The sequence below is a fragment of the Haliotis rubra genome, unplaced genomic scaffold (assembly GCF_003918875.1).
Source record: "Haliotis rubra isolate DU_JTF1 unplaced genomic scaffold, ASM391887v1 Scf107, whole genome shotgun sequence".
Lineage (NCBI taxonomy): Eukaryota > Metazoa > Mollusca > Gastropoda > Lepetellida > Haliotidae > Haliotis > Haliotis rubra.
The window spans coordinates 1,269,996-1,290,857 of record NW_025764970.1 but is presented as its reverse complement, the minus strand read 5'-3'; the positions used below and the strand labels follow the sequence as shown (position 1 = coordinate 1,290,857).

The window sequence follows — 20,862 nt, the reverse complement described above, 5'->3', positions numbered from 1 at the left end:
TCAACACCAATCTGACTAGAGGATGTCAACACCAATCTGACTAGAGGATGTCAACACCAATCTGACTAGAGGATGTCAACACCAATCTGACTAGAGGATGTCAACAGCAATACTCCAAGTCCTGAAACAAAAACCTGAAATGATGCCATGGATGTGTTTACCCTTGAGCACCTCTCAGAGAGTGTATCAGGTTGGTTTAACAGTGAGTGAGTGAGTTTAGTCTTACACCACTTTTAGCAATATTCCAGCAATATCACAGCCTGGGACAACAGATATGGGCTTCACACATTGTACCCATGTGGGGAATCAAACCCAGATCTTCGGTGTAACCAGCAACGTTTTAACCACTAGGCTACCCCACTGCCCCTTGTAAAATCCTGAAATGATGTCATGGATGTGCTACATGACGTGACAAGGAAACTCCCTCACATACCTACCAGTTTATCTTGACTAAACTTATCTCACAAAACATATTCAAATAAACATTCCTTGCTGGGTTAGGAGGCCATGTCATGATAACGGGCTTCTAATAACAAAATACAAGTCACGGTTGACTTATTTGCTATGCACTTGGTAGTTAACATGGTGAGGCACTAACTTTTATTCTACTGCACACTTCTCCGACAATATTTGAAAGATGTAAGAATTGGACTCAGAACATAAACTAGCAGAGCTGGAATTCAGCTTTTTGTTTAGAAAATACATGATGCAACAAGGACTTTTGCTGTCTGTGACTTTAGCCCCCAATTCAAAGATGGCTTGAGTACTTAGTTTGTGACCTTAGCTAATAATCAATGATAAAAGTCCACACTAGAGGCAGATCCAGATCCTCCTTTTTTACACCACTTTTTATTTATGGCTGAAGAGATTTCCTTTTCTTCAACCAACAGCGTACCTTCAGTTCCGACATGCTTTCTATGGTTTCCACTGGGATCTTAAGTGTCCTCGTCTCACTACCAGTCATGTCAAAAGGAATCTGATCAGGATCCAACATCTGGAAGCGTTTGAACACCCTGCACAGAAACATACGCAATGATAATTCATTGAGGAAACGTACACATATGACATTTCAATGTTTCTTTCCATGGTATCATTACAACACGCTGATCATAATATGGTATCATTACAACACGCTCATCACAATAATGACATTATAGTACATAACTTACCTCAAGATCTCTTTTTGCGTAAAAAATGTGCAGTCCTAAAAAACAAAGAAGAGTGTTATTATCGCATGAGCCTAAGCTCCTCTCAGTGTTCTGTCATCTCTATGCTCATTGTCATTGAGTAAGCCCAGCACTGTAGGGAGTTTGAGTGCTAAACATTAACGGTGGAGGTGCGCTTATAGCAAGTGCCAGTTTATGAAAGCACTTTTGCATTCAATATATTATATATTTCGCTTTCAACATAGTTTTTAGGACAAAATGAATTATAAATGGGAACTAACATACATATATATTTTTTTCATTCAGTAATTTGCATCATTCTCACAGGAATGGAATATATTTATTATAATTTTTTCGAAGCGTTAAGAATGCATTATATCTACATACATTCACACTTTCACAACACAATTTTATATACTAGGCACAAAAAAATAAAGGAACCCCTTGACTTTGTGAAGCATGTATAATTTAATCAACCGTACGGTAAGTATGTCAGATGTACTTAATAACGAGCGTGTCCACCATGAACAGCAATACATGCACGACACCATGCAGGCATGCTGGACACCAACCGCTGAATTGTCGCCCGTGGAATCACGTGCCACTCTTGCTGCAGTGCTCTACCTAACACATCAAGATTTGCTGGTGCAGGCTCCCTGAGATGCACTCGACGCACTAACACATCCCACAGATGTTTGATAGGGGATAGATCTGGTGTTTTAGCCGGCCAGGGTAAAGTTGTAACACCTTGTTGTTGCAAGAAGTTCACGGCAACACGAGCACTGTGAAGACGTGCATTATCGTTCTGAAACATCAAACTTCGACCTGCCCTGTGAGCCATTGGAACAACGTGTGGCCATAAGATCTCGTCCGTTTACCGCTGGCCTGTCAAATTACCCCCGTACAAGAATCAAATCAGTCCTCCTATTGAAAGAAAGTCCTCCCCAGACCATGATAGAGCAGCCCCTATAAGAATCGTGTTCCTGTACTGTGGGTCTCACATAACGCTCTCCTCGGCGTCGCCACACACAATCGTCCATCCGTGAATCGCAAACGAAAGCGGGATTCATCACTAAACATCGACTGTCGCCATTGACAGTTTCCCCACCTCTGATGTTGCTGAGCCCACTGATAACGAAGACGTCTGCGGTTAGCTGTCATGGTCACGCCTTTGAATGGACGTCTTGATATAAGACCTCTGCTACGGAGCCTGTTTCGTACAGTAGAGTTCGAAATCCGTGTTCCTGTGGCTCTGAAGAATTCCATCTTCAAATCCAGGGCTGTGACAAATCGATTCCTCAGAGCTATAGTTCTCAGGAAGTTGTCTTGTCTGGGGGTGATTTTAGGGCGTCATCCTCGACCGGTCCTCATTTTAACGCCCCGTTTGACGGTAAAGGTTGATGAGACGGGAAATAACGCTTTTGGACTTCCTGAAGAACCGGGCAACACTACTCTAAGATTGCCCACCTTCTATCATGCCATTTCTGTGCGTTTTTCAGGTACCGTCGAGGTGGCATTTTCACAAGAGATAGTGGGACACGCTTACCGTCAGTTTTATAGGCTAGAATGCACGTGTGGTGCATGATGCACATGTATCATGTAAAGGTAATATGGAGCTGACTGTCCTGTCAGCCGTTATTGATTTCCAATCTGGGTTCGAATGCAATCAGCTTGCAACTTTTATGTAGCATTGTTTCAACTATAAATTCCACTTGGGGGTTCCCTTATTTTTTGTGCCTAGTATACATAAAAACATTAAAAAGAATCATGCTTAAAATTCTGGGAAAGGGGGTCATTGATTTTGTACATGACATGCAGGGGGGAGGGGGGTCACTTACTTTCTACATAATTATTAGGGTGTGTGTGTGTCATTCACATTGTACACGTACACATTGTAGCCATTAATTATGAACGGTCTCTTACTCCATATTGATACAAATATAATAAAACATATAAAATATATATTAGTTTGTATGTTATTTGAATTTGATCTTTGGCCCTTTTGACTTAAATCTATGGCCTTTTTGACATTCCTTAGGCCCTTTCGACTTTTCTTTGGTCCTTTAGACTTTTCAATTTTGGCACTTTTGTCCTTTGGCCCTTTTGACCACAACCCCAAGCAGTAACATGTATACTCTACTTATCAGCAACCAATCAACAAATCAGTTATGCAATAAGGATTATCAATTAACAAATTCATCAATGCTTATAACAAACACTGAGAGATAAAAGATGCATGTCAAATCTATTAAAAACATCCCTAATATTGCATATTGATCTGCCTTTCTCAATAGCCGAGAGCCGCGATGAGGTCCTATAGAGTCAAGACATGACCCTGCATCGCACCCATATTGCACCTGCGTCCCATCTGCATCGCAGGGTCATGTCTTGACTGTATAGGATCGCATCGCTGCTCTCGCTACCTTTCTCAATAGCCGAGAGCCAGTGATGCGGTCCTATAGAGTCAAGACATGACCCTGCATCGCACCCATATTGCACCTGCGTCCCATCTGCATCACAGGGTCATGTCTTGACTGTATAGGACCGTATCGCTTCTTTCAGATACCTTTCTCAATAGCGAGAGCTGCGATGCGGTCCTATAGAGTCAAGACATGACCCTGCATCGCACCCATATTGCACCTGCGTCCCATCTGCATCGCAGGGTCATGTCTTGACTGTATAGGGACCGCATCGCTGCTTTCGCTACCTTTCTCAATAGCCGAGAGCAGCGATGCGGTCCTATCGAGTCAAGACATGACCCTGCATCGCACCCATATCGCATCTGCATTGCAGGGTCATGTCTTGACGGTATAGGACTGCATCGCTGCTCGCTACTTCTCAATAGCCGAGAGCCACGATGCGGTCCTATAGAGTCAAGACATGACCCTGCATCACACCCATATGGCACCTGCGTCCCATCTGCATTGCAGGGTCATGTCTTGACTGTATAGGACCGCATCGGGCTCTCGGCTACTTTCTTCAATAGCCGAGAGCCACGATGCGGTCCTATCGAGTCAGATATGACCCTGCATCGCACCCATATCGCACCTCAAGTCCCCATCTGCATTGCAGGGTCATGTCTTGACTGTATAGGACCGCATCGCGACTCGGCTACCTTTCTCAATAGCCGACAGCCGCTGGCGAGGTCCTATAGAGTCAAGACATGACCCTGCATCGCACCCATATCGCACCTGCGTCCAATCTGCATCGCAGGGTCATGTCTTGACTGTATAGGACCGCATCGCTGCTCTCGGCTACCTTTCTCAATAGCGGCACATTCAGACTGGTAGAGGCGTCATGTACTATGCCATCATATGATTCCGTGGTACTTACTTTTCCATGGTATTTTCAAATGACATAATTTCTCACGAGCCACTCACCAAATCATGCCACCTATCAATTGTTTACGTTCATCAGTCGATCGGCAAGGGTTCTGAGCAAAACATGTTCAGACTTTCATCAATTTGCGTGCGTACAGTCATCTACTATTAAAAACTAATGCAACTTTATGTCTTGCACATAATGCACTTTTTGTGCGATATTTACAAACATTTTCTATAAACTTATTCAGCTTCAGTTTTCCAAACATCGCTCGTCTGCTTGCTGATGTCATCAATAAAAACAATCACGTGACCTAAGGGGGGAATCCCAGCTCTATTGTTTAAACTATGGAAGCCCGACAGGGTCATCTCTTAAGTTGTTTTTTCACTTTTCATTTCACGTATCCCGTTGATCAACTCTACATATTTTCTGAACTGGAAATTTATGCTGAAGAAATGTGACTATTGTATTAATTCTACAAAATCGTTGACTGTATTACAATTTATCAACTTTGTTATTACTGTAAACCTACACTGACACCCCCGGATTGGCTGTTGACAATGTGTGAGATTGTGACATGTGCTGTGCGCCCGTAATTTGATCTGTAGGAAATACCACGGAAACATATGACGTCACCAGAGTTTGTGCACAATGGTCGCCTGTCGTCAGATACAGACAACAATGAACCTCAGAATGGGAAAAGTGTTTTATTGACATTAAATGATACAATTTTATTACAAAGGTATGTCGTCTAACACTATGTTATGTTTATATGACTTGGCAATATGAGCAATCATATTTATAGTCGTAAATTTCTTAATACCATGGAAACCTATGACGCGAGGGTATGTCAAGATCTTCATGTGTTGACTGATAGTGGTTTATTTTCACAATCGGAAGGAATTATGACCAAATCTGCTTGTCAGTACCTAACACAATGAAGTACAGTAGAACACGGATATAACAACTCCAAGGGACCAAGAAATTTAGTTTGCTATATCCGTTGTTCGTTATTCACATTTGACCGCCATCTTGGATTGTAGAGATGTAGACATTCACAGACATTACCTATATCATGTTGATAAATATGAAGTTTATTTTTATAATAAAATTGAAATAATACAACTACAACTTAAATAAATTTATTTTTTAATGAAAATGCAAGCTTACATTTATAATGTCCAGATAAACCACGAAAGAAGCAAAAACTGTAGCGATTTTCTTTCCATTTGTGACATGTCATAACATGCCCGTGCTTTTTTCTTTTATATTTTCATTTTTATGTAATCAGGCTTTCCGTTCGTTAACATGACACAACAACGGGAAATACCTCCGTTTTCGAAGCTTCGTATGAATAACATGCGAGGCGAATCGTGTGGTGTCTGGTATCGTTCGACAGCTCTGGAACATCAACAATATCACTGTACCCTTGCCGAGAGTATTTTCACAGTTGTAAAAAGCGATTTTATTGGATAAAGATTGGTTTCTAATGACGCTTTTGCCACAGTCTGCTATAAGGATAGTTATTGGTCAAAATCAGACATGTGACCTAAGGCAGCCAATCATACTACGGCAATGGATACCGTCCTCGTCAACGAAAACTTTCGTTTTTCATAACGTTGTGGCCGATGATTCGGCCTGCGGTGTTGAATGGGTTAAACACGATATGTTTGTTTTGTTAATTAATTAATGACCATCAAACAATGTTGATTCACCGCCAACAAGATTGATGTATACTGTACCGCTAAGTGGCTGAGCTGACACTGAGTGAGTTCGCTAATCACGTCGTTAATTGGGTCTTGGGGGTAGTAAATCAGTTCGCAATAGCCGTTAATTCGCTACTCACGAGTTCGTTATTCACGTATAATTTTATTGATATTATAAAGGACTGTTGACGGAACTCATAAATTTGTTCGCTATATCCGTTTGTACGCTATATCCGTGTTCGCTATAACCATGTTCTACTGTATGTGTGAAGTATTTATCACTTCAAAGGTTCAAACCAAATGAGCATACTGCTCCTTAAGGCGTTTCACCACACCACATGCAGACTTCCATTTTTGTGGATGCTGCAGACAGCAGAGGCTGAGTGGGTTATAATATTGCTGCCTGTGCTGGTGATTTGGTGGCTTACTCTTAAGTGCGACTCACACGGGTCGGCATGTCGTAACAACCTGCTGATTTCCATACATTGTACAACACATTCGGTGGTTGTAACTAATATCGACCGATCGATTTGCTACCTCTCACACGAATCGATCTGCCGATACTAGTGTCGATCTCATAATATCTTGCGGTATTCTGTTTCCATGGTATCAAAATGTCCGAAGCAGACGTAGCAGCAGTTATCTGCTGCGCGATTTTATGTGAAGAAGACAGCAATGCCAAAGCAAAGAAAAAGAGAAGTTGTTGGACGAAAGACTGGATTCTCCGTCGCGATCTGCACGGAGCATACGGCCATCTCGTTAGAGAACTTGAAATTGAAGATGAAATGTTGTACCAAAGTTTTTTTCGCATGGGAAAAGAAAGTTTTCAGGATCTTTTATTGAAAGTCGAGCCAAAGATCAAAAAGCAGGACACTAATATGCAGGAATGCCTTCCAGCCGGATTGAAGTTGGCGGTTACACTTCGATTCCTGTCTAGCGGTTAGTATATTTTGCCATACAAATATCTAAATCTATATCATGATTTTATTATCGATTATTGCAAAACACGTATGTTACATTCACGCCCGGAAGCTGAGCCTGTAACTGGAAGATACCTCAACACATGTCAATCCAATCCTGACTGACTGACTGAGTTTGGTTTTACGCCACTTTTAGCAATATTCCAGCAACATCACGGCGGGGGACACCAGAAATGGGCTTCACACATTGTGCCCACCAATCCTGAAGGTATGTACTGATCAACCAATAAGATCACTGCATTGACTTGGGTGACCTTGGCCCCCAAGCGTAAACACTTCCTACTTCCGTCGGTCGTGAAATGTTTGATAAGATACCAGGCGAATATAGACACTTCTGTCCTCACACCCTACTGTACATGAATTTAACAAACGTGGATTTGTTTTAGGAAAGATTTCCGCCCGTAACGCCCGTTTTTTCATCATTCTATGTCTAAGAAAAGATGTTTTTTTAGAGAAAACCTAACTTGACCCTGACCCTAAACCCAAACCCCTCGAAATAATCATAACAAATTGAATACATTTTAAGCGGGTGGTAAGGGTGGAACTCTAACCTTGTTTTATGGCAAATATGATTTTCTGCACAGAGCCACAACAACAACGCCCTTCTCCTTCACGGATTTTCTACAATATTTAGATGATATATTTCACATATTGTGGACTATATAAATAATATTTGTTAACTTTCAAGTTTCAACTTGCAGCTGGAGTATAGACATCACAATAAGAATACTTACCCTATATAGGTAATATTTGAATCATAGGATAACAGTGTAATGATTGTTAATTATATTTTCTTCAATGCTCACTTTTGAAACCATATGTGGGCAAACTAGTTGTGTAAGTTTATTTAAATTATTTGATGAGTCTCACTGAATATTACTGATGTTAGTATATTCTTTCTTTGCATTTTCCCACCATAGGTGACAGCTTCAAGTCTCTTTCCTACCAATACAGAGTGCCGTCTAACACCATTTGCACCTTTGTTCCAGAGGTCTGTCAAGGCATTTATGAAGCTCTCCAGCCTGTGTATGCCAAGGTGTGTACAAGTACCCATATAAATAAACCATACTCACAACACAGTCATGTCAGCAACAGCTCCCCCACCCCTGGTTTGATAGTGCAACCTCTAGCTGTATATATAAACAGTCACACGTGCACTATCTAATCATCTGAACTAAATTAATGCAAATGTAAGCTAGATATAAGGAGATAAAAAGGTCATGTACAAACTATTCCCCATTATTATGAATTTTAAAAATTTCCCATTTAGCACCAGTTCAACAAATAATTACTTTTAATGTCAAAACACCTGACAAATATATATTGCTATTAGGCTGGGCAATGGATGGCTTTATCCCCGCGTCTTGCTCTGGAGATAAAAATATAAATACAAATATATATATTTGGTTGAACAAGCTTTATTAATGTATTTTATGCACATTTATCTGTAACAACAAATTAAATAGAATAAATTATAGAATATGAGTGTAACAATTTGTAACATGAAAATGATTTTTATCTAAAATGAGCTTGAAAGTATCACAGACTTCTTAATAATTAAGAGAAAGTAAATGTACACAAAATATGTCACACCAGTGAGTGCAACTTCACCTAGAAGGTAGGGTTTTATCTCAGCAAGGGCATTTGAAATCTTTGGAAATTGTAAATATAATATGTATTCTACCATAGATAATATACCGTAGTCATTTGTCTGTGTTACATTAAACATGATGAAATCAGACAACTCAGAATAATAATAGAATAACAATTCAGTCAAATAAAATAACCATTAACAGTTGTAGGTATCCATATTGAATTTGTTTTGAAAATCATCTTTAATCACCTTATTCTTATAAATAGAAGACTCCATTAGTACAGAAACTACAACAGACCTTGTTTATGTATTTTCTTCCAAGCCATACCATTGTAAACTGTATCTTTTGCAGTTTTGCCCAAAATTGGAGTACATACAATGTACATGTAATTGTTATTAACTATCTTGTTTGCAAAAGCTAATAATAAGAAGACAAAGTCATCTATGTCCCCTGCCCTGAGGACAGGTAGAGTTACTAATACAAAATTATTGTGAATCAATCTTTAAAATTAAAGAGTACTTTGATAGTAATTGTCAGTAATTTGGGGTCAACTAATATAATTAATCATGGTAATGTATACATAGATTTATGGTAATCTAAATAGATGATCTAGGTATTTTTTCACTTAACACCAAACCTTAGAGGTACCACAAAGCCTATGAAGAATGCAGTACTATCAGACCTTCATAGTGTAAGCATAAGACTATTTATAGCACGGCAGGCAGTCAATCCCAGTTCACTGGATCAGGGACTTACTCAGCTTCTGTCAGGAATGATTGAAAACTGAATTTTCCACTTCTTTTGATATATACAGTCTCTAAAGTAAAGGCTGTAACAAATACCACATAAGACAGTATCTGCCTGTTACTGAACGTACAACCTGATACAGGGCCTGTTACTGAACGTACAACCTGATACAGGGCCTGTTACTGAACGTACAACCTGATACAGGGTCTATTACTGAACGTACAACCTGATACAGGGTCTATTACTGAACATACAACCTGATACAGGGTCTATTACTGAACGTACAACCTGATACAGGGCTCTGTTACTGAACGTACAACCTGATACAGGGTCTGTTACTGAACGTACAACCTGATACAGGGTCTGTTACTGAACGTACAACCTGATACAGGGTCTATTACTGAACGTACAACCTGATACAGGGTCTGTTACTGAACGTACAACCTGATACAGGGTCTGTTACTGAACGTACAACCTGATACAGGGCCTGTTACTGAACGCAACCTGATACAGGGTCTGTTACTGAACGTACAACCTGATACAGGGTCTGTTACTGAACGTACAACCTGATACAGGGTCTATTACTGAACGCATGATACAGGGTCCTGATACAGGGTCTGTTACTGAACGTACAACCTGATACAGGGTCTATTACTGAACGTACAACCTGATACAGGGTCTATTACTGAACGTACAACCTGATACAGGGTCTATTACTGAACGTACAGCCTGATACAGGGCCTGTTACTGAACGTACAACCTGATACAGGGTCTGTTACTGAACGTACAACCTGATACAGGGTCTATTACTGAACGTACAACCTGATACAGGGTCTATTACTGAACGTACAACCTGATACAGGGTCTGTTACTGAACGTACAACCTGATACAGGGTCTATTACTGAACGTACAACCTGATACAGGGTCTGTTACTGAACGTACAACCTGATACAGGGTCTATTACTGAACGTACAACCTGATACAGGGTCTGTTACTGAACGTACAACCTGATACAGGGTCTGTTACTGAACGTACAACCTGATACAGGGTCTGTTACTGAACGTACAACCTGATACAGGGTCTGTTACTGAACGTACAACCTGATACAGGGTCTGTTACTGAACGTACAACCTGATACAGGGTCTGTTACTGAACGTACAACCTGATACAGGGTCTATTACTGAACGTACAACCTGATACAGGGTCTATTACTGAACGTACAACCTGATACAGGGTCTGTTACTGAACGTACAACCTGATACAGGGTCTGTTACTGAACGTACAACCTGATACAGGGTCTGTTACTGAATGTACAACCTGATACAGGGTCTGTTACTGAACGTACAACCTGATACAGGGTCTGTTACTGAACATACAACCTGATACAGGGTCTATTACTGAACGTACAACCTGATACAGGGTCTATTACTGAACGTACAACCTGATACAGGGTCTATGATACTGAACGTACAACCTGATACAGGGCCTGTTACTGAACGTACAACCTGATACAGGGTCTGTTACTGAACGTACAACCTGATACAGGGTCTATTACTGAACGTACAACCTGATACAGGGTGTGTTACTGAACGTACAACCTGATACAGGGTCTGTTACTGAAGGTAGAACCTGATACAGGGTCTATTACTGAATGTACAACCTGATACAGGGTCTATTACTGAACGTACAACCTGATACAGGATCTGTTCCTGAACGTACAACCTGATGCAGGGTCTGTTACTGAACGTACAACCTGATACAGGGTCTGTTACTGAACGCACAACCTGATACCGGTCTATTACTGAACGTTACAACCTGATACAGGGTCTGTTACTGAACGTACAACCTGATACAGGGTCTATTACTGAACGTACAACCTGATACAGGTCTGTTACTGTTACTGAACGCATACAACCTGATACAGGGTCTGTTACTGAACGTACAACCTGATACAGGGTGTGATACTGAACGTACAACCTGATACAGGGTCTGTTACTGAACGTACAACCTGATACAGGGTCTGTTACTGAACGTACAACCTGATACAGGGTCTGTTACTGAACGTACAACCTGATACAGGGTCTATTACTGAACGTACAACCTGATACAGGGTCTATTACTGAACGGTCAACCTGATACAGGGTCTATTACTGAACGTACAACCTGATACAGTGTCTGACTTCAGTAAAAGACTTTATGGTTCATTTAGTTCTTCCTGTTGTCGCTGAAAGTTAAAGATGAGCTGCTGCATTTCAAATTTTAGTTGTCTTAGCAACCTCTTGTCTGTAATTTCATTCATTTCTTCTCCTATATGGTAAAGAAATTGTTTATGCCTTCCAAGATTGTCCTGTGTGGGCTTATTTACCAGTGTGCTTAGAGAAGATACAACAGCCTCTCTGAATCTATCTTGGGAGTTCAGTTTGGATGTGGTCTTTTGTAAGGGTGGATCAGATGGAGCAAGAACAGCACTTTCATTATCAGATGATACATTGTTGTCTACTCACTTGTCAATGACTTTTCTGGAAAAGCCAAACTGATCGCTGTCAGCGCAGCATTCCTCTTCTCTCTTCTGGAATAGTCCTTACACGTAATATTATTCTGGAATGTCCTTACATGTAATATTCCCAAGTGTTTCGTGGCTCAGATATAGAGCCACAAAACGCTCTGTTTCCTCCCTGGAAATATCGAGTCGAGGTTTCTTCGTAGCAGACGAAGCCATCTTTCGCGCTTGTTTGTAAACATTTACCACGTGACACCAAAACGCAATTTGATTGGCCGTGCCACATCCAACTTACCGATTAACTAGAACAGGCTCTACAAACTCGCGACACAATAGACGTCGATTCGAGCGGTCGATTGTACCGTCGGTTGAATTCGATTTATCACTCAGAAGATACGACTCGGTCGAATTCGGCATATCGTTTCGACGGGCCGACCCGTGTGAGTCCGGCTTTACTCTGTCAGGCGTACCATACAAATGGTAAACAAATCATCAAATCTGAACTCATATACACCAAAACAGAACAAAAATCACCAATAGGCCTATAGGAAAATATACTTCCCAAACTGCAACAATATCCTCTAAAACCGAAACAATATATCTGTAATGGAAGACTAAACGTTTGAAGTGGAAACAAAACTCATGTATCAGCTACAAGAACGCGCGAGAACGGTCGCCGAGCGTACAAAACGGCATTCATAGCATCCCGAAACGGAATACAAATCATCAAAGATGGCGGTGAGGGGAGTCGAAAAGGCTTTGGTACATAATGTTTTTCGTCACGATGAGTCTAATCTTGAAAATTTTATATCAGGATGTAGCGCATCAACCCCCCATTGTAGTAAGCTTCAAACCTATGTCCATACTTCTCAGTGTCAGGCTTGCAATTCTGTACAATGTGGTCCCTCGTTTGACTGAATAGGATTTCTTGTCAACATGCCGTGCTACTGTTTCTCTTCAGTTTTGTAAATAAAGTATTTATAGCATCACATTCAACATTACTATATTTTAGTGATTTAAAAGTTTACAAACACTTTGTTCATTCTCCGTGAATTGCATATCTAAGTGATCATTTTCACATTGACTTCCCAAATTGCCTTTTTTTTAAATTTCACAATTTTGTATTCACAGATTCCTGAGAGACGTGTCAGTCCTCTCGTCATCTGTGTCCTCAGACATATTCTTCTTAGTTTGTATGTTTGTATGCCACCGCTTCGTATGGTCATGTTCTCAGACGCAGATCTTCTAGTTTCATCTTACTTTTATGAAGTCATTCAGTGAATATATATCTTTCAGATATCTCTGTGATACCAAACCTTCCGAAAATTCCAACATTTGAGTGTATGCCATGTAAAAGAAGTTCAGAAATCGGGTAACTTTGCGTTCTCATCAGAGAAGGAAACATGAACTTGCTTATAATTTCAACTGTGAATTGTGTCTCAGGAAGATGTTATCATTCTGCAATTTTATCTTTTCCATGTACTTCAAACTAGTCCATGCAATCCCAAACATTTTACATCATTTAACTAAAAATTAAGCTTAACTTGAGGTACAAACATGAGTCCGTCCTTGTTCTTGTAAGTCTCAAGAAGTCGACTCCTGTGGACTTGAAACAGAAATCCCTATGTTTAGAAATGCCCTAATCAGTGGATTGATTTTGCACTCGTACACTTTAAAAAATGTAATTTTCTGAATAAAATTGATATTTTATACTTATCCTGACTCATGCTTATTGCTTGTCTCCCTTTCCTTCCGAATGCTAGTGGAACACTTGAATCCCCTTTGAAGCTCCCTTCAAAAAAGCGGACGTAAAATCACTTACCAGGAGTCACCTTCCTTGCCAGATTTTGGCGGGAACGGCGCCACCCGTCTCCCATGCTCTTCACTCTCTGTATTTATAGCCCGACACACTGGTTTACTGGGAAATCCAGAGTGCCTTGAGGGGAGGTTGGGAGGGCTTACCTCATGAGTCAGGATAAGTATAAAATATCAATTTTATTCAGAAAATTACATATTTTTCCTTATCCTGACTCATGCTTATTGCTTGTAGAATCCGACGGTATAGGTGGTGGGTCAAGCCACCTCTGGATTCCTTAGTGATGAATTTACGTCCTATATACCCCCCATGGGAACTTTAAATGGCACTGCTGCTGTTGATCCATATGTCGAAATAATTTGGTAATTTGGGGGGACCACAATATATCAAACTCTTCTGTAACCGTACATGTGGATTTAAATAACTCCAACTCTTGATGTTCGTATCAAGTGGAGTAGTGACCCTATCCATGTACAAGTAATTCCTTACAAGTACAGGGTCCAATATTCATGCTAGTCTGTTCTAGACGTGTACATGGACTATAAGCTCTATTCCTTGGAGTACGAGCTTTGCATGACATGCGGTAAAAGGGCGAGATACACCTCAGCGCCTTTGAGGGACCGTCAGCTGTTGAGCTACAACCAGAGGTCCAAACTGGTGGATACCGGAGACGTCTCGGTAGCAATGTCTCTGAGGTAGTGGTTAGCAAATACTGTCTCCGATTTCCAAAAACACCCTTCCATGATCGTGGATACTGAGCAGTTTCCATGTAGAGCGAGTGTAGATGCCAGTGCTCTAACTTCGTGCGGATTGGAGGCTTGAGGAGGCTCAAGTCCTGCTGCCTTGTAGGCTCGTAGTATGATTGCTCTCATCCAAACTGATATCGTAATACGTGAGATCTCTGTGGGTGTCTAGGACGATATGGGGATGAAAGGGCGTTTGAATTTTCGTCTCCTGGTTTTAGACTTTTGTAGATATATTTTCAGCACTCTGACTGGACATAAGGATAAATCTTGTATAACCTGCGGACCAAGGATTGTAGATAATGCTGGGATGTGGAATTGTCTGTCCGGTTGACCTGGCAGTTGATTCTTAGCTATGAAATCCCACCTCAATCCTAGATGAACCGTGTTGTGACGTGTGTCAAACCGTATCCGTTCAAAGTCCAGCGCATGTATTTCTGACATCCGCGCCGCTGTTGCCAAGGCGATCAGAAATAGCGCTTTCTGTGTAAGAAATTAAGTAAGAAGTTCTTTCTAGTGGTTCGCATACACATCACTGGTGAGATGTCGTAATACCACGTTGAGATCCCAAGCCGGTGCTTTAAATTTCCTTTGTTGGTCTTCCAGTTTAAAAGTGCATAGCAAGGCCAGTAACTCTGGCACTTTCGTCAGTTTCACGCCTGTCTTCATAGTGATAACTGAGCTGAGAGCCGCTAGGTATGTAGATAATGTCGAACCTTTTAATTTCTTCATTTGTCTGAGATGACAAAGATATTCCGCCACTTGAGGATGTGTTGCTTTCACTGCAGTGAAACCTTTCCTCGATGCATATTTCTCAAAGCTTTGCCACTTGTCGTCATACAAGTTACGGGTAGATCTGTGTAAAGCTAGTGTAACTGCTTTCGCTGCTCTGGCGGAGTATCCTCTTTTCGACAAGCAATTAAGCGATGATCGTTCCATGCGTGTAGGTGGAATAATCTGGGATACTTGTGAACTTGCTTGGTGTGAGGATGAATTAGTAGGTTCGACCAAACTGGAAGTTGTATTGTTGGTTTTCCGGTTTCTTGTAAGAGAATGGGAAGCCATGTTCTTGCTGGCCAGTAAGACGCGACCAAAATCAGTTGTAGATTGTTTGTCTGCCTGATTTTCTGTAATACCTGTGGTATTAACGCTGGCGGAGGGAACGCGTACGCGTTTAGCCCTTCCCATGGGATGCTTAGAGCGTCTGTCGCCCATGCTTGCAGATCGGGAATTGGAGAGACGAATGTTGCCAGTTGATTGTTGAATCTCACGGCGAATAGGTCTACGAGTGGAGATCCTATCGTCTGTATGATGCATCTGAACGCTTGTGGATGTAACATCCATTCTGTTGGGGATGGTTGATGTGGTCGAGATAGCGCATCTGCTATTACATTCCTGGCTCCCGGAATGTGACATGCTTTCACATAAATGTTGAGATTGTCTATTATGTTGAATAGTTGAAAGCTGAGGTCTAGAAGATTCCAAGATCTTGTTGATCCTTGTTTGTTTATGTAGAACGCCACTGTTGAGTTGTCCGTATGGATCATCAATTTTGCGTTCCTTAGTATGTTGGACCAATGTAGTAGGGCATTTACTACTGTTTTCATCTCGAGCATGTTGATATGCAGATTCATTTCTTGTTTCGACCATTTCCCGACAACCACTTCGTTGTCGAGGTGTGCTCCCCAACCGTGCAGTGATGCGTCTGTGTAGAGGTGGACGTTGCACTCCGGCTCTATTAAGTAATTTCCACCGCAATCATTCGACTTCTGAGGCCACCATAGTAGATATGGTTTTAGCCTGTCTGGTATTTCGAAGGGATCCAGACTGTGTAAGTGGGCGTTCACAAATCTCTGTAGTGGACAAGTATGATAGTGCTTCGTTGGTCTCCTTAGAGGGTGATGCGAGTTCCAAACCGTTGGCCATCCATGACTTGATTTCCAAGTCGGAAAATATAATTACGCTGTCATCTTCCTGCTCTGAGGATGGATGTCTTCTATTGTCGTCTGAACGAGGAGATCTGTAAGGTGATCTGTAAGACGATCTGTGTGGTGACCTGCGTGGCGATCTGTAAGGCGACCTGCGTGGTGACCTTCGTGGCGAACCATACGTTCGTGAATGTGTTCGTGGGGACCTGCATGGAGATAGAGATGACCGTGCGTGCCTTCGCGCGAACCTGCGTGTTGGTGAACGGCTTTGTCGAGGGTTGGAGTCTTGTGACGAATCTCCATGCCTTCATACGGATGTTGATTCTCTTCTCCTTGGTAACAAACCGTTGCATGCAGGTTCGTGACGAACGTCCGTATCTGACGTCGATGATGATCTGCGTGGGTTCGGCGAACGTCTGGTCCTTCCGTCGAACGTAGTTGGTGCGGAGTCCACGTTGGTATGGCTGCCAGGTATTCGTGCGGTATAGTCGAGCTGGAATCTTCCTGTATGCACTGCAGGACGTTGGTTCCCAACGGAAGTGGTGTGCTGCTCAGTTGACCTTCACTCGGGTTCGTTGCAGACGTCAGGTTCGTCGCAGACGTCGTCTTCGTCGCAGCTCTCTCGCGTGCAAACCGTTGTTCCATCAGATCCAACATCTGTTGGGTAAATTGCTGCATAAAGGCGCCCGGGTTGAAGGTCTGCGTTGTCTGTTGTACTGACGACGCATCTGAGATGGATGAGGCTTCTTCCGAAGGGCATAGATCCCTCGTGCCAAACGTCTGCGTTGATAGGATGTCCTGCGTGGTCACTGTAGAAGACGTCTTCGTCTTCTTCTTAGATGTGATCTCAGGGATGAGGATGGGCGGCTCATCGTAGACATCTATTTCTTCCAGAGGGACGATCTCAGCTGAAAAAGATCTCATCTTCTGCATTGCCCCATGTGGAGACTTCGCCGAAGTCTTAGCTGTAGCTGCCTTCTTCCTCTGGGAAGACGATGCCCTAGTCTTCTAAGACTGCGAAGAGGGTGTCTCAGATGTAGATGACCTCTTCCTCGAGCCAGTGTTGTCTAAGGCGGCAACCTCCTCCGTAGACGACCCCGGTAGACCACTGGAATGGTGTATCTGCGCAGACACCAACTGCCGGTCCTCTGCAAGCTTAGCCGGTTTAGACATGTCGTGTAATTCTCGTCTGGACCTGTCCTTTGCACGTCTAGACAGATAATATGAATATTTGTAAAATGCAATATCAGACAGGTGAAAACACAACTGACAACGAGTGTCAGATAAACATATAGGCTTGCAATTAGGTTATGCGGATCAACAGCAGACAAACGATACCTACAATCAGAACAAGATTTCATCAATTGTAAACAATGTGAATAATCACGTAAAAACGTGACAAAAACGGAGAAATTTGAGAATTAATTCCGTTCAATATTGTAGGTAAATGTTAACTAAAGCCTTATACAGCTAATTTAGAAGAAAAGCCTAAATAATAAAAGGATATAAAGCCATATAGGGGACCAGGTGCTCTCACAACCGCCCACTCGGGCGAATCAGGAGAGAGTGAAGAGCATGGGAGACGGGTGGCGCCGTTCCCGCCAAAATCTGGCAAGGGAGGTGACTCCTGGTAAGTGATTTTACGTCCGCTTTTTTGAAGGGAGCTTCAAAAGGGGATTCAAGTGTTCCACTAGCATTCGGAAGGAAATGCAGACAAGCAATAAGCATGAGTCAGGATAAGGAAAAATTGATCACTTAGATATGCAATTCAAGGAGTATGAACAAAGTTTTGTAAACTTTTAAATCACTAAAATCAGAGATACTCTACAACAGGGATGGGTCACTCGCTTGCTTTCTTTACCATTTGAACTAATTAGCGTGTGCCTCGTCATGCTCCAATGCACACAGTGACTTGGTTTGTTCCCAGCGCAACTTCGGCTGCGTTTAACAGTACTTCAGCCAGTTTATTGTGTCAGTCGGAATTTTGCAATAAATACATATGTGAATGAATGAAAAAATAAATGATACACCACGGCCATCCCTCCCCAAACATGTTAAAGAACGCAAAACTATCGCTAGAACACGTGTTAACATCAGGTGTACTTTTTTTTAAAAATCTACTTTGAGACATTTTTTACATTAGTAATTAATTCAGATATCTTATTGCATGTGTGGAATGGCATGGACATTGACAGAATGTTACTATCACAAAGCGTTGTAAACACCTTTCCAGTTTTGTCAAATACTAAGATCAACAAGAAAGAAAGAAGTCTTAGAACTATTACACTCAAGCATCACTAGCCGAGAGCCGCGATGCAGTCCTATACAACTGTATAGGACCGCATCGCGGGTCTCGGCTAATGCATCACAAGCATCAATGGCGGATCAGAACAGATCGGCGATATGTCATATTTTTCACACACCTCAAATACACCCTAACAAAAAAATTTAAATTATAAAACTAACACTATTACTTGCAAACACCTTTCACCAAATGGTATATTCCCCTCATCAAAATTAAAGGTGTATGTGAAAGATGTTTTAGAATAACTAGAAACACTCAAACAACGCCCAGTAGTATTTCAATGGCAGATCGGCGATATGTCATATTTTTCACACCCCTCAAATACACCCTAACAATTTATTTAGTTATAAAGCTATCACTATTACTTGCAAACACCTTTCAACTAAAGGTATATTTTTCCCTTCTAAAAATTAAACCAATATGTGAAAGAAGTTTTTAGCGATAGAATTTAGTCTTTCTTCGCTGTGTACTGAGAATTGAAGCCAGTGAGCTACAACATGCCGACTTGAAACTTTACTACAAATCTACTGTACTAATACTGACACTAATAACAATTATTTGACTTAAAATGAAGTGACAGAATAGGTAACTTATCATCTACATGTAGGTTTTCAGTTGTCACAACACTCAGCGAATGTAATCAGCTGTTGAAAATAAACCGGGCTCAATCTTAAAAACTACGCTGCCGCCATATTGGCTACACTGGTCACGTGATGAGCCGAAGCATATGCTAAGGGGCTTTTCTAAGAGTGACCACTCCCCGTTATATAGTCTCCCTGCTAAAATACAGTAATGTTGAATGTGACGCTATGAATACTATATTTACAAAACTGAAGAGAAACATTAGCACGGCATGTTGACAAGAAATCCTATTCGGTCGAACAAGGGACCACATTGTGCAGAATTGCAAGCCTGACACTGAGAAGTATGGACATAGGCTTGAAGCTTACTACAATAGGGGGTTGATGCGCTACATCCCGATATAAAATTTTCAAGATTAGACTCATAGTGACGAAAAACATTATGTACCAAAGCCTATTCCGAGTATTCGACTCCCATCGCCGCCATCTTTGACGATTGGATGCTATGACTGCCATGATGGGATGCTATGAATGCCGTTTTGTACGCTCGGCGACCGTTTTTGCACGTTCTTGTAGCTGATACATGAGTTTTGTTTCCATTTCCAACCGATTAGTCTTCCATTACAGATATATTGTTTCGGTTTTAGAGGATATTGTTGCAGTTTGGGAAGTTTATTTTCCTATATTGTATTGGTGACTTTTGTTCTGTTTTGGTGTACAATGTATATGAGTTCAATTTTGATGATTTGTTTACCTTTTGTATGGTAGGCCTGTCTGTCGGATCTTTTCAGCGAGAGCCACAACAGACGAACAGTCTATGACGATTAAAGCTATGAGCTTTGATGTTCACGAAGGAGCCCCCTTCGAGTTTCTTGGTGACAATGACATCATTACCGACTTCGTTAAACTGATGAATCGCACACTGTCACTTGCCTGATATGCTTCTAACTGATCCTCGGTGAAGGTTGTAGCTTTGTTTCCCATGTTGATGACGCTATTTATCAAAACAATCCGTCACATTCATTTGATAATGACAGAATTTCATAGACAGTTTCTAAATTTCCTCCTCTGCTGGTGATGACATGCTCGTTCTGAACATCGGTGTATGATTTAGTTTATATCGGTTAGCAGTGCATTTTGCAACGGGATTGGCGTAATTATACGATCTCTGCCGAATGAAATATTTGCCGTAAACCAGATTTTGTTGTCGTTAACCAGTCAGGACCAATCACGCGAGTATTATCGCGGGGTACGTGAAGCATATAATCGGTTTGTTTTGAAACTCTCTTAAAACATAATAAATGGGTTTGGGTGTTTGAAATCATAACAGTGCTCATCATTCTACAACTCCACATTAACGACATCAAAACGTTGCCATGGCAACAAGATTTCTCTGGTTGTGTTTTTCATGCACAGTTTGACTAAATTCACAAATTATAAAGATAGAGACTGAAGTTTATGGTGGTCTTATGT

The 20,862-nt window shown here is 41.5% G+C and overlaps 1 protein-coding gene across 1 annotated transcript in view; it reads right to left on the bottom strand.

Annotated features, from left to right (window-relative positions):
• Positions 1 to 20,485, bottom strand: part of LOC124279716 (calcium and integrin-binding family member 3-like) — a 33,733-nt gene extending 13,248 nt beyond the window's left edge. Inside the window, exons 1-3 of the mRNA XM_046715580.1 lie at positions 20,323 to 20,485; positions 1,170 to 1,204; positions 896 to 1,013 (exon numbers count right to left, since the gene is read on the bottom strand). Coding sequence (XP_046571536.1) covers positions 896 to 1,013; positions 1,170 to 1,204; positions 20,323 to 20,373 — 204 coding nt within the window. The 5' untranslated portion in view covers positions 20,374 to 20,485. The remainder of the gene's footprint in view (positions 1 to 895; positions 1,014 to 1,169; positions 1,205 to 20,322) is intronic.
• Positions 20,486 to 20,862: the final 377 nt, after the last annotated feature.